We start from the raw sequence: 14,876 nt of genomic DNA on the forward strand, positions 1-14,876 counted from the left end.
TTTGCTGTTTTTATTTAAAATTAACTTTTAGGAGTCTGTTGAAAAAAAAGCATCAAATATCTTTATGAAATTTATTAAATCATTCTGATTAATAGCATTACCTATCTACAATTAGTTATTGATTAATAAAAACAGTAGCAAAAACTCACAAAACTAAGCTATGTACTAGGAATTGGAACATTACATAGTATACATTACATCCTGAAAGGTCCTGACATTAGCAAAGATGATCCCACCATCTAATTCAACAAATAATTGTTATGTTTAATAACTGACCTTCCATAGTAAACGTCTTGCCTGTACCAATTTGTCCATATGAAGATATCGTACCATTCAAGCCCTCTAGTACAGAGTCGACTAGAACACGGAATCTCTCTTCGTACAATCCTCTTTCTATAAAGCTGAAATGATTCAGGCATGTACATGTATAACTATCAAATTAAAATGATCAAAATAAAATGATGGTACATTTAGCCAAGGGCAAGTTTGTGCATATATCAACAGTGGTAATACTAGTTCTGATTAGTGGCTGGCCTCAGTTCAGTGGTGTGGTACGGTACCGTTACCGACTATTTTTGTTTTGTAAAAAAAATCTGAACATGCTGAAGCGAACTACGGTTAGACATGACCTACAGTACGATTTTTTTTTGGCATGAAGTTCACTACTGTGCTGTGTCCATATGAACCTGTGTTTTGCAGCATGCATGATGCAGTGATTCTCTAGGTAGACACCATATGATATATGGCAACAAAAATTGCAACATTTAAGTCTTTTTACAGTGATTGCAACAGGGGTACATACTACATGTACTGGGTATGTATTAAAATAAAAACAATTGACTAATATACTAGTACCATATGCTGGAAAGCAAAACATACAATCAAACCGCATTGTCTTTCAAAAAAAATTACCATCATATTGACGATGTTTTATGAACCTAACTTGCCTTCTTTATTAGTTGAAACACAATTTTCAAAGCATTTTACATTTGTACATGTTTTCTGTTATTTCACGTTGACCATGGGGCACATGTACACAAAATTAATAAATTGATCAGGAATACAAGAACTTTTACCACTTTAAAAACACTGATTATGTTCATCTTTATATGTGGTATACTTGATACCTCATGCTGTAGGTCATCATAGCTGATAGGTGGTAATACTTTTCTTTACAATGGGGAAGAAGTCACAATGGAAATTGTTGACCCATAAGAGATGAGATGCAACTAACCATTGGGGAATTTTACTATAATTCTATTTTCTGTAAATCATTCATTTATTGTACTTGTATTTTCAGAACTTGTTAGCATTTTTAAAGTGATATTTCATAAACTGTTGTGTAATGAAGCTCATATTTGTCATGTACATGTATGTTACTAATTGCTCATATAATTTTGAACAGATGTCCTTCAGAAAAAAAAAAACATGTTCAGCTCTTCAATGGCAGAGAAACAATTGAATTCATACATAAACCCCTTAGTGATGTTGATTTTATGCCAAAACATTACACATATTCAGTGATCATCTATTGTATGGAGCACTCATTGTCCCTGAAAATCACAGATTCATAGACAGCAAGGGGTATAGTTACCAGACAGTCATGATGTATACAAACTTAAAGACATGATGAGGCACACAGGATGTAGTGTTCCTTCATAGAAACCAAACTTTCTAGTAATTTGTAAATGTTATACTCAACTGCTGGCAAATAAAATTTAATATATTGAGTAGAGTTAAAGTATGGGTCAAATAAATCCCTGTGAACTGTTTTTCCAATACAAGTTTTTTTGACACAGGATTAGAACTCATTTTATAACGATGTTTGAAGGCTTTAGATGCAAGGTAGTCCCTGGTGAATTTGTGGTTATGTATCTTCAGTTTGAGCACTGTTGACATAAGAAGAGATTTGTTTGGCCATAAATGGGTAAATGACTGATATGCATATTATCATAAGGTTGTTATATTGTCTGAGTATATATGAATTGGTCTATTAATTCAAACATTAAATTGGTGGGGTTGCAAACATCATTTTTTTACCAGAGTGGTTTTCCAATGTTAATGTCCATTTCAATCACTCCTTCATGTCCTGCAGCAATTTCTTCCTGGTTCATTGGTTGACGACTGACCACCACTTCTTCTGACTGAAAAACAAAATATGATAAATATGTTTCTGATTAGAGAAATAAATACCAAGGAAAAGTGTCATTATTATACCGGTACTTAGATGTCATTCCCCACTATTTCTCTTTATTCATTCAAGGAAAATAAGAGTGACCTAAGAGGCTTTGTCACTTCAAGTAGCTATAGACGGGTAGTGACAACCCTTCGGTCACAAGTTTTTTCTGGCTGAATGAAGAAAAAAAGAAAAAAGATTGGGAATTTATAAAAACCTTATTTTCCCCATGTTTTCATTAGATTTTTCTAGATTTTTGAAAGTTGTTCGGCATAAAATTCTGAGTAAGCATTGCACTAAAAATAATTTATATTGCAATTATGTACGGGTCAAACCTTATTTTGACTGGACTATAGTTTGGTATGAACTGCATGTCTTCTTATCCAAAATAACCTTTCTGTGTTTGTCTTCACTTTTTCTCTGATACCCATGATTGTCACCAAGTTTAATACATGAAACCCCTTTTGTCTTGCTAAATTTTTGTTTTACGCCATAAACTACCAAGAATGATATATTCCAAGGTGAACACAATATCACTCAGGATTCTTGGACAATATATTATATGAATGATTGATAAACTAAATTAGAAACACAGACTTGTTTGATAACTGATCTACGAAAGGGCTAATTACTATAGCTAGGATTTTTATAGTACAGACACGGTGTGTGCAAAGTTATGAGGAAAATTAGATTTTACATCTCGCTCATGTCATATGGAATCCTGTCTTTCCCAAACAGTATTTACTTGTGTACAAACAACTATCACTTAGGACAAAGTCAGGATTAAATTGAGTATCTTCACTGAATGACCTTATACTATGAGTAAAATTTTGTCAGCAAAACATTGCCAGTATTAGGTGAATTGAATTACTAGTATCTAGTTCTGAAACAGTTGTAGTACAGAAAACTTTTTGATGACATTTTTTAATTTCTATTTTGAAATCGAGGACATTCATCACATTTCATTATTCAAACCTATTCAAAAACATTTTCATTAAAATTTCCAGTCTGCTCAATGAAGAGAGGGAAGTTTGAGTCAGTGCCATTATTAAACTTAACAGTGGACTGATCAGTTTCTTCAGCCTGGGGAATGGGGGTGGATTCTTAAATTGGGCCGACAAAGTCATTGACCCCCCCCCCCCCCCATCTGTAAAACCAAAAATAGGCTGACCCCCCCCCCTCCCCTATCACTTAATTCTAAAACATGATGACCCCCCCCCCCCCCCCCCCCCCCCAATGATATAATTATAATATTCACATGACAGGTATTTTTTGATCGTGACTCAGTATGGACTGCTTGACTGTCTTGCATCTACTTTATAAGATCCTGGGTTAACACTATCATAATTATAATTATTGACTACACAGGGTAAATATATTCCAAAAGGAGTTTAATGGCATCTTGACAGTGAAATGTATGGGAAAGCCTGAGCAGAGAATATGTATATATCGTATGGGGGTTCTCCTCCTTGAAGCCCCCCTAGAACTCCGAAAAGTCAATTTTGAGACTATTTGGGCCCTTCCAGCCAATAATTTTCAAGCTTTACAAGACAGCGCCAACATGTAAAAAGAAAAAAATATTTTGAAGTTTGATAGCATCTTGACAGTAAGAGGTAGGGGAAGAGCTTGAGACTGGGATATGTACACCTCATGTAGTGGAGGGGGGGGGGTCTCCTCCCCCTAGCAGTCCTGGAGGTTTTTTACTCTTAAAGCCAATATTTAGTGTATTCAGACCCTTTCAAGCAATAACTCAATCCATGCTTTACAAAACAGCACCATCAAGTATCAGAAACTTACATAGGGTTGAAATATGTTTCTTAAACCGCTAAATGGCATCATTATATACATGTAGTAAAGGTCAGCACATCTACTGGTAGTATCATTGGTAGGGGAGATTTGGAGTTTAAGGCAATTTTAGACTACCTTGGCAAACATTTCACATCTTTAAAAGACTATCATCTCAAATTAGAATTGGAAAAAAAAATTAAGAAAAGTTTAATACCATTATGGCAGTAAAAAGGTTGTTGGTGCATCTGATTGTTGGTTGAATGCATGAGTGACCTCTGGGGGTGAGGGAGTCCTTGGGGGTTTTTCCCCCTGGCAGATCTGCAGTTTTTTGCTTCTATTAAGGCAATGTTTAGGTTATTCATAGCCTTTGAGGTAATTTCCAAGCTTCAAATAGCTAACGTAAATGTAAGTTTTAAATGAGTTTCCTGTGTCACGTAAAAATGGCCCTGTAACTTTGGTATAGTGGCATTTATATTGCCATACAATACATTAATATGTATAGTAAAGTCACCGGTATGTTAGAGAAGTTTAGGTGGTCATACCTAGTGTATAAAAGAAACTGGAATCTGATGAGATGTGGTGATTTGTAGTGTCAATAACATGTAGTTTCCAAAATAGAAAGTGTATTAATCCGTTCTGACAAGTTCTTAGTGACGAATAGGGAACATTTTAGATTATCTTTTTTTATAAACTATCTATGAAAATTACCACTATGAAACCTTCAAGTTCACTTTTGCCCCAAAGTGCAATATAAGTGAAGCACTGATTGTGAAACAGCCATTAAGCATTTACATGAAATGTTCTGTGTAACTAGTGTGGTAGCTAGGTAATACATGTTATGATATATGTATATTTATAGTTATAATTGAACTAATAAGTAATATTAATGAATTCATGTAAGAAACAGGGACAAGAACAAATATTTACATGTACCACATTTCAGACAAGGCTATATGCCATTGTAGAAAAAGGATTATTTTCTTCCACCACAATCCAAAACACAATGACCCCCCCCCCCCACACATTCACAATTTTCAAAACAGTATGACCTCCCCCCCTACTGCCAATTTCAAAAACAGGGTGACCCCCCCCCCCCCCCCAGGCCGAAGAAACTGACTGGTTCCTAAAGGAATAAGAAATAAGGGTAATTTCAAAATTAAGGGTTTTTCGACAAATTTTAGACATGGGTGTGCCACCAACAATGAAAACATTGGCCCATGTATAAGGCAAAATGAAGATCAATTGTTAGAGACTTCTTGAGGCAAATCTTCCACTTGGTCACCTTTTCCTGATGCCGCATGGGAATTTTTCTAAAGCATGAGGTTGATGCCAAAGTTACAGACTGATGATTCATATATTGACCCATATATGTCATAAAGTTGACCCCATCTGATGCAGATGTCGGCTAATCGTGTATTGCTATCTTACCATCGTTATTTAGCTTGAATTGTAGATGTTTACGTTTTTAGCCTGTACGAAGGTCAATTCAAGCTAAATAACGATGGTAAGATAGCAATACACGATTAGCCTACATCAACATCGGATTTTAATCAGATTGAAAGTTGACCTGACCTGTGTCATAACTTCTGCTACTGTAAAATGCTGTAAGAATATTGTTTCATTTATTAAAAATTGTATTTTCATGAATAGCCGATAACATGTATATATTAATTAATCCGAATGCAAAAACGTATGTGAAATTATGAAATGTACGGCATATATGTGGAGAAAACTTGATATAGGTCATTCCAGGCATGATGATATTGTTACACTGTGTAACATTGTATCACATTCACAAGGTGTTTACGTGCATCTGCAGTGTGCGCGTACTAAAACTACACAAATAAAAGGTCTGAGCACACAACCTTGGCGGTGACACAACTTTGAAATCATGGATAATTTATCAATATTCCCTTTAAAATGGAAGGTATGGAAGGCTACCGTACTCATCCTCAACGATATCCGGCGGCATTGTGTTCAATCATAACACAACTAACGGTTTCCTTGAACGCAACTTTGGATTGATATTTTGATACACGGGTGTCAATGTTGTGTCAAACTGGACCTTATTACTCAAAGAACTACATATTATCGAAAGTTACATTGCTTATCCATCACGATCATGTCATATATTCAACTGAAGTTTATGTACTACGTGTGCATGCAAATATAATATATATAATATATAATATATATATATATATATATATATATATATATATATATATAACACGGTCATGTCATATATTCAACTGAAGTTTATGTACTACGTGTGCATGCAAATATAATATATATAATATATTAATATATATATAATATATATATATATATATATATATATATATATATATATATATATATATATATATATATATATATATATATATATAACTATGTTCATAGCAAAAGGTATGTAGAGCTGATGACTTCATTAACGTACATGTTTGTAAATGTCAGCGCAACTGAAAAGGACAAGAATAAGTCAAGATGGGGTTGTATTTTCAAGCTGAGTAATTTGTATTAAATTGTAATTTCATGCAGTATATTGTTAGTTCTGTGTTATACTGTCCGATTATTGCTAACTGTTGCAGGCTTTTACATGTAATATTTAACAGAAAACTAGCGAAGGCCTGTAATTTTCTTCACATTCCCACACATCGGTTTGTTTATGTACATGTAGCACCCTTGCGCGTGATATGTTGTAATGTAGTCGGGCCAGGCCCAATGAAATTTGGGATCGTAATTGGACCTTGTAATTGGCACAGATCTTCTGACATACATGTTAAGCTTTTACAACCACTCAGCTTGTCACTAGTTGCATATTTTATTTGGACTTAAGAGTAACAAAATATTTGGTATTTTAATAGCAAACCCATTCGTTTCTAGGTGTATGTCAGATGTATTTTTTTACTAAAACATGGCATTTGTAATGTAAGCGTATTTTATGTTTCCATGAAACTTAAAGCCACTATCCAATTTTAGATAATCTGTCTTACAATGGATAGCACTAGTGCATATCTCCCAAAAGTAAGGAATTTTTTTTGTAAAAAAAAATTTGTTCTTTGAATTTTACATAAATTTTGCCAAATAATGCATAATATGGTGATTTAGGTTACCATGGCAACAGATGTTCCTGAAATGATAACTATTTTTGAACTCAGCATAACAAACTGTTATAATTAAATTTATCATGTTATTTTCCAGATATGTAGGTGTTTAATGAAAACATTTTTTAGTCTACTCTGTTTAATAAAGTATCAGTTGTATTTGATAGGCTGTGTTACAACAGATAGCCCCATATCATACATGTCAAAAACAAGGAAAATTTTTCATTAATTTTTATTTTTTTCCATGTTTGATGTCCAATTTTGGAAAAATCATTCACATATTATGGTGATTTTGGTTACCATGGAAACGTGTTAATAAAAAGACCCCATTTATGATTTCTATATGATATTTTTTTTATCATTATTCTATGGGAGTACCAACTGGGGGGGGGGGGGTACATATGTACCCTGGTGGACAAAATTTACAACCCCAAACTCTACAAAAATTCAAAAATAGGGGTCAAAAGCCAGAAACAGGGGTCAAATTGCCTCAGTGGTCATGAGTGTTGAACACTTTTGATACACTTTCACAAATTCACATACATGCTTCAGTCATCGCTAGTTCATTGGCTGCCCGGGGCTGGAGGGAGGGACATCTACTTCCCAATAAAGATGGCCTCAAACAACCCATGGAAACAACCATGTTCAAAATATGGGGTCAAAACTTGACTATAAAGCCATACGTGTATTCAAAGAGGTGAGTCATATCGCTACATAATGCTTCAAAAATCAAGACTCAAAAGTCTACATGTGTCATGAGAACTTTTGGTTACTAAACTATGAATATTTGTATGTCCATGAACAGATAATGATACTTGTCATAGGGTTCTTGTCTATAAATACTTGTAAAGCAATGGATTTGGTTAGCAAATTACCAGATACAATTAAATTGCTGAAAATGTGAAATGTAAAATTAACTATGCAGGATGTGGAATGTCTTTTGCAAGAACAAAAAGAATGTTTCTTGTCAACAGATAGGAGGGGAGGGTCTCAGTGTGGAAGGGGGGTTGTTTTGTGGATGAACTGGAGGGGGTCACTATTATTAAGAACAACAAAAATAAAAAGTCATTGGCCCACCTCCAGTCATAAAAACTAATAGTTCCCTTCCTGCTGGTCATGGTGATGTTAATTGAGGTCATATCAATTTGAGGTCAAAGATTAATCAAAATCAATAATCTAACTAAACCTTTCAATAATTAGTCTTCTATTATTAAATACATTATGTTGTATTATATTATAGCATTACCAATTCCAGTGAATTTTGTGACGTCATCGCTGTACATTATTACTGATAATGTACTCCGTTATTGGGCATCGCGGCCTGGAACGAGCATAACAATACAAGCTTATTCCGTAAGGCAATAAAGGTGTGGGTATTTAAGAACAGGGAAATTATGGGGTAAACACCATAAGAATATTTTTTTTAAAAGATTGAAATTAAAATGAAACAAATTTGTGTTCACAGCAGTTCATTGAAGTGTATATGTGTGTACGTGTACGTACGTGTGTCGCTATGATTAGTATTCAGCTTCCGGGCCGAAAATGGCAGACGATGTTCAGCGCTGTGTATATTATACGTTGTTTTGCGTTTCTCGGTCTACAAATTCACTGGAATTGGCAAAACTATAAAATAATAACAATAATGTACGCCCTCCCAGTCCATAATGGACTCAAGCAAACTTTGCACTCCATAATGGGCTCGGCTGTCGCCTCGCCCATTATGTCGTTCAAAGTTTGCTTTCGTCCATTATGGGCTGGGATACATTATTGTTTAAATATGTTGTTTTTTCCATTTATGTCACATTGTCCACTGTAACAGTTAATTATTTACATGGAGACATTTGATTTGATCAACTTAATTTCTAATTACCTTTTTCAGTTTGAGTTCTGTCATTTCTATCCATTCTGGATTCACTACAGTAAAGAAATGGAACATTCAACATTATACACAAACACTATAAATCATAATAACCATACATTTGTTTGTCATTCAAATTATCTATGACCACAGGAAATTCACTTAGGTGGCGAAAATTTTCTGGCTACCTATTTAGGTATTTTTACAAATAGCACCAATGGGATTGTAGCGCAACTTTATTTTTTTACCAAAAACCAAATTTGTTTGCCAAAATCGTACACAATCACCAAATATGGTGTCCCACGTTGTCTTTTTTTTTTACTTTAAGTTAAGGAGGCTCATTATTAATTATCAAAATACACTACAGGTTCTCCCAAATTTGTAAAGGTGTAATCAAAGACTTGAAAAATTAAAATATATATGACAAAAATATTCAGTGTCCCACACTAATTTTGGGATTGGAGCGCCCTCTAGTGACAGTATTTTTATGTATTCTAGGATTTGAGTTTGTCGGCAATTTCAAATGTCCTAAATTTCAAAACATAGTATTTCAGCACATGATATGAATATGTATTAATACATTAATATCAAACTGTAATAATTTTGTTAATAAAGAAGTAGAAATAAATGAGAGCAAGATATTTCAACTTTATGATTTTGCTAGTTGCAATAATTTTAATTCTGTTTTTATCTGCAATACTTCCATTTTTTTTTTTAGATATATTGTTTTTGTGTGACACGACATTGTTTGTTTTTATGGTTTATTTTCTTACAGGGTTTACAATGTTCTATTAACAACCCTGGCCAGTGTAAAATCTTTTAACAATTACTTCTATGGGTTTCTCACAAAAAATACTCAATTCCCTCGCTTTAATACCAAAATTCACTACTGGTATGCAAGTACACAAATAAATTATTCAAATTTAGAATTAAAAAATTTGGGTATGCACACGTGCAAATATTTTTGATACTGCAAAACTAGTGATATCTGTAAACTGGAGAGGTTGCTATGGATACTATGATGGTTGCCATGGTAATATCCAAGGAAACTAGTCAACTAAAAGATAATAGAATTCATGTTGACTATATAAATGTATGCCAAAACATCATTTCTACTTTTCCTTCTAAAGCAAACTTTTGGCTACTGATCACAGCATTCACAAAAATCACAGCAATGCATCATGTGTAACATGTTACAATTCCAGGTACATCTATGATAAAATACATATAGGCTTGTTTGGCATCCTCTAGTTTGAAAAGCAATCTATTTCAAGCCAATTTTATGAGTTAGACATTCTTTTATTGATTGTACATTAAAATGTAGGTGGATTATAATATAATTATAAATATAATTTTAGTGGATGATAATTAGTAAGTTGACATCAAAGTTTGGTCATTGGAATCAAAAGATGCCTCGAGAAGAAAACTTCCACCTCATTGAAACCTCATCCCACTATAGAAATAGTGTTCCGAGTTAAAACATCGCATTTTGGTCAACAACATTTCTTGTTTAAATTTTATTCTATGATTGGTGCTATTTTAAATGTTACCATCGAAGTCTATCGCAACCAAATTAGTGTTTGTTTTTTCATCCACTGATATATACATAACAACCCTCAGATGTCCAATAAATTTTAGCCAATGACATTTATTCTTTTCATTCTATGATGACTGATACTTTATTAAATATAGCCTGATTACCGTTGCACTTAAATCAACTTTATTGTCATTTCAATATGGTTTCCCAATGAGCATCAGTTGTACTTTGAAATTTAACCCTGATATTATTTTATGATGATCAGTACTTTTTTTAGTTCTGAAGAAAATGTTGTCTAGAAATTATCTTCTGCCTGTACTTCCAATATCACAGGTATAATAATTGTATTGTTGGAAGTAATACCAATGTCTGCTACAAATATCCTCATTTCTAATGTTTAAACGGGCTAACAAGCTTTGTTTCCCTAGGTCAAAATAATTACAATTGGCCTAAAACTTTCCCAGCTTTGTACACTCTTTAGAACACTAGAATTGGAGGTGATGATACCAGAAAAGCACATTGCATTTACACACAGACAGACAGACAGACAGACAGGCAGACAGACACTTTTCCATGCCTATAGCACTAATGAACCTAAGAAGTTCAGTTGTTCTAAGTCTAAAAATGAGTTACATATTATGCAGCATGATACTCACCCTTTTTCTTCTGTTTTCTTAATTTCATGATATACCTTATAATTTTCATTAACAACATCTGTGTAGACATAAATAAATGATAAAAATTATACACATGTACTACTATTGCAGGGCTCTCGCTAGCAAATTCAAACATTCAAACACTGAATTAGTGAATCTCAGAAAGTGTTTAACTTAGCTTCTTTCAGTGAATAAATTAGCCATTATGTTAGGGCTTTAAACTGATGACATACAGTGATGTAGGATAGTTTAGTTCTGGAGGAGAAATGCTAAATAAAAGATGTATGTGGGCATGGAAAAGCTACTGAGATTTTCGATGTCATCAGGCCACAATGCCGGGTACAAGAAATTTTATGTTGAGACCTAAGTCAGCTTCTCCTGACATCATTTTCATACAATATGACGATTGATATTGCAAGTCAATATCATGGTTGTAAAAGGACCAAGAAACACTTTTTTTATGCACTGCTGTCATCTCTAATTAAACTAATTTTTCTTTCAGGATAAAATAAACTTTTTGAATGACATCACACGTCTGACATAGTCACTCTCAGGGTCAATCAAACTTGCCAAAATTTGATAACATACATGTAGCATACAATGTAGCATGGATGAATAATAACTGTGCTATGTTGATATATAAATCAAAAAAATTGTTTTCATGGATTACAAATGTATTTAATTCATCATTAATAAAATTACCAACAATTGGTTCACAGCTGACTTTGTGCAAGTCATATATACATATTTCTGTAATGTATCATAGTAACATATTTCCACCTCAGTTTTGACTTCTGGAAGTTGAAATCATCTCTGGTTGGAATTGATACAACTTATTTTAAAGCTGCACTAGCTGTAACTGAATATATATATTTTTTTAAATATTTTGTTTGGTAATAATTAACTTACAATAACTTAATCAAAATATTGTACACCCTGAACAGTATTGAATCACCTATAACTTTATAAGTGAACACATTTTTTGTAGCTGTATACTTGATAAATCATATTAAATTGATTTTAGGTCAGCACCCAAAATCAGCGCCCTCAACAGTGATCACGATTAAAACTTTAATTAATATTAAAGTACTAATGGATAAGATAGATCACTACTTTTCAGTGAACAGATTGTGGTTGTCTAATTGCAAAACAATACTAGAGATAGTCAGTTACAAACTAGTGCAGGTATAACATCACCTACAGATAATATTGCCCACTAATTTACAGAGATACAAGGACTTTTTATTATTAGAGAATTTATTGGTTACTTCATCATTGTTGAAAGAAATATACCACTCGCAGTTAGTGTGCAAAGGTTAAAGGTAGTTAATCTAAAACAACTAAAGTTTGTTGCATCAATAACATTCATTATTGTGAAACTGGCCAGAATTGAAATACGATGGTACACTGTACTGTGAGCATGAGCAAAATAGCTTTCGGAACAAAAATGTGAGGAAAATTGAATGCTTATTTCCAATGGGTCAGTAAGGTACTACTTCTAGTACAAGCGCACATGTTGACGTCGACCTGTTGTATTACATATCAACATAAACCAGCATTTCTATATCGCCCTGTAACGTTGTTATTATTATTGTTGTTGTTGTTGTTGTTGTAAAGATTCAGTTTACTTCATCGTACATTGTAGTATATAGTCCAGTTGCCAGAGGTGGTTTGGGGGGTTAACCTTGCAATGCGAGTTATATGATTTTTTTTGCAGATTCCACCTCAGAAAGGTGTCCTGTTAGCATATCTGACGGGTGCCACTCGCGCACCCCTGGGCATTTTGTTATATCGCGAGCAAACCGAAATACCATGTATTGCTATGGGTAAACACATGTTTTGGTAGGCTTATTTATTTGCATATCATTAGCAAATTTCCAAATCATAATATTAGGAAGTGAAAAAAGTTTTCAAAATCAAAAACTCCTATTTTATCCATTTAGCAAACTAAAATGCACTGAAATGTGTTGAGATCACCAATTTCCAAACCTTTAACATAATTCACAATGTAAAAATTTCAGGAAGGAGGTTGACAGTTACACAGCCGATGTAAAAATAATGTTTGCAAGCATGTTTTACACACACAACAAATTCTCCAGCATTGTTGACGTATGCACCTCTAGGCTAGCTATCAGTGTCACTTAGTTATGAGTTGTTGGTTCATAAAAATTGATTGAAAACAATTCATTTCCCTTTATTTTTCTAAACTTTGATATCTTTTTAATTTTCATGAATGAATAATGATTTTTCATCAAAATTTGCCGGAAATACGCACATTTTTAATATGACGAATTTGGGCTAAGAATAACCAAATACGTTCAGTGCAAATGCATGCCATGATTGCTGCCATATCGGAGAGCTACCTCGCGTGGTACTACGATCGCGATTCACATCCAAACTTGACCATTTAGGACATCAATTTTACCATGGAACCGTACCGGAGTAGTTATTTCTAAAGAACATGTATAAAATTTAGGTTTTTGTTCGTATTCATCGATACAATGCAAAAATTGCCGTGGCATCGTACATCGTATGCGTTACGGGAAGGCTTGGAAATTACCGGGTTGATATACCCGGCCATAGAAAATACCAACGTACCGTCTTCTACTTTACGAAGGTACTACATTTACCTTGTTTTGTTTCGGCTACCATTATTATAATCAAGGCGATAAATAAGTTCATATAAATGATGATAGGACGCAGTGTCGCTGTTCACTTCCTTCATTGACTGCATTGAATAGAATCTCTTGAAGACGTTCACGCCAAAACGAAGGGGCGGTCCTGTAAAACAGAGGGGCGGTCCTCGCTGCAATAATTGTAGCGTTTGATGTGATTTTGAGGTTTTTTTCGGTTCCGAAGTTTAACCCGAATCAAACGCTACAATTCCTCTAACGCAAACGCAAATAGACGAGACCTCATTGAAAACGTGAGCGAGGTGTCAGTGTACCGCCCGTTTCAAAATGCTGCATGCCTTGCTGTATTTGCCGATTTTGAAACTTTAAACTTCGGAACGAAAAAAGGCACAAAAATAGACGAAAAAACCCTCAAAATCGCATCAAACGCTACAATTATTGCAGCTTGGGCGGTCCATGAGAACAGAGGAGCGGTGCGCTCCTCAAAACCCCCTCGTGGAGAACACTGAAGTTTGTAAGTACGAAAAATAAAACAATATTTTTGGCCTGAACGGCTGGCCATGGTTAGCACTTTCGTTTCTGTGTTATTTATTTAAATTTCTTCCTATCAGATGTACATCCATGGAAGAACGGTGATGTCAGTATATCCGCATCCATCGAATACGTAAATATTTAGTGTCGGCAGTGAAAAACGGGCTGGGGTCGGGTGAACCCCAGACCACTAAAAATAAGTGGTCTGAGAGTAAAGGGAACCAAACAGTGATTTACCTGCCGAACACGTATCAAGTGGCATGACATAATATTCACGTCAATTTTGGTCAGTGTTGTGGTGAAAAAGAGCCAACGGTGATCAAATGAACTAGATATGGTGTTATTTACGGCATGTTGTTCGATCTCATGTAAATTGTCACAATGAAAAACGACTTCGCCAACACGAATCATTGATTTTTGTAAAACATGAAAAACCAAGGTATTTTTTCGCATTTGGCGACTGTATAGTATAAAGTAGTATGAGAAACCCCACAAACGTCTATTTTATATATAAAAGTTATTTCATCACAAGCAGGAAAAGTTACCTTTATATGTTCTGCAACTTCAAACACTTGTGCAACTTCAAACAT

General features: G+C 34.2%; 1 protein-coding gene across 1 annotated transcript in view; it reads right to left on the reverse strand.

Annotated features, from left to right (window-relative positions):
* The window catches only part of LOC144451324 (kinesin-like protein KIF3B), a 29,265-nt gene extending 14,389 nt beyond the window's left edge, over positions 1-14,876 (reverse strand). The window contains exons 1-5 of the mRNA XM_078142129.1: positions 14,832-14,876; positions 11,123-11,180; positions 8,942-8,985; positions 2,041-2,144; positions 277-401 (exon numbers count right to left, since the gene is read on the reverse strand). Of these exons, the coding sequence (XP_077998255.1) occupies positions 277-401; positions 2,041-2,144; positions 8,942-8,985; positions 11,123-11,180; positions 14,832-14,876 (376 nt within the window). The remainder of the gene's footprint in view (positions 1-276; positions 402-2,040; positions 2,145-8,941; positions 8,986-11,122; positions 11,181-14,831) is intronic.

The sequence above is a fragment of the Glandiceps talaboti genome, chromosome 21 (genome assembly GCF_964340395.1).
Source record: "Glandiceps talaboti chromosome 21, keGlaTala1.1, whole genome shotgun sequence".
In the NCBI taxonomy this organism is placed as follows: Eukaryota; Metazoa; Hemichordata; class Enteropneusta; family Spengelidae; genus Glandiceps; species Glandiceps talaboti.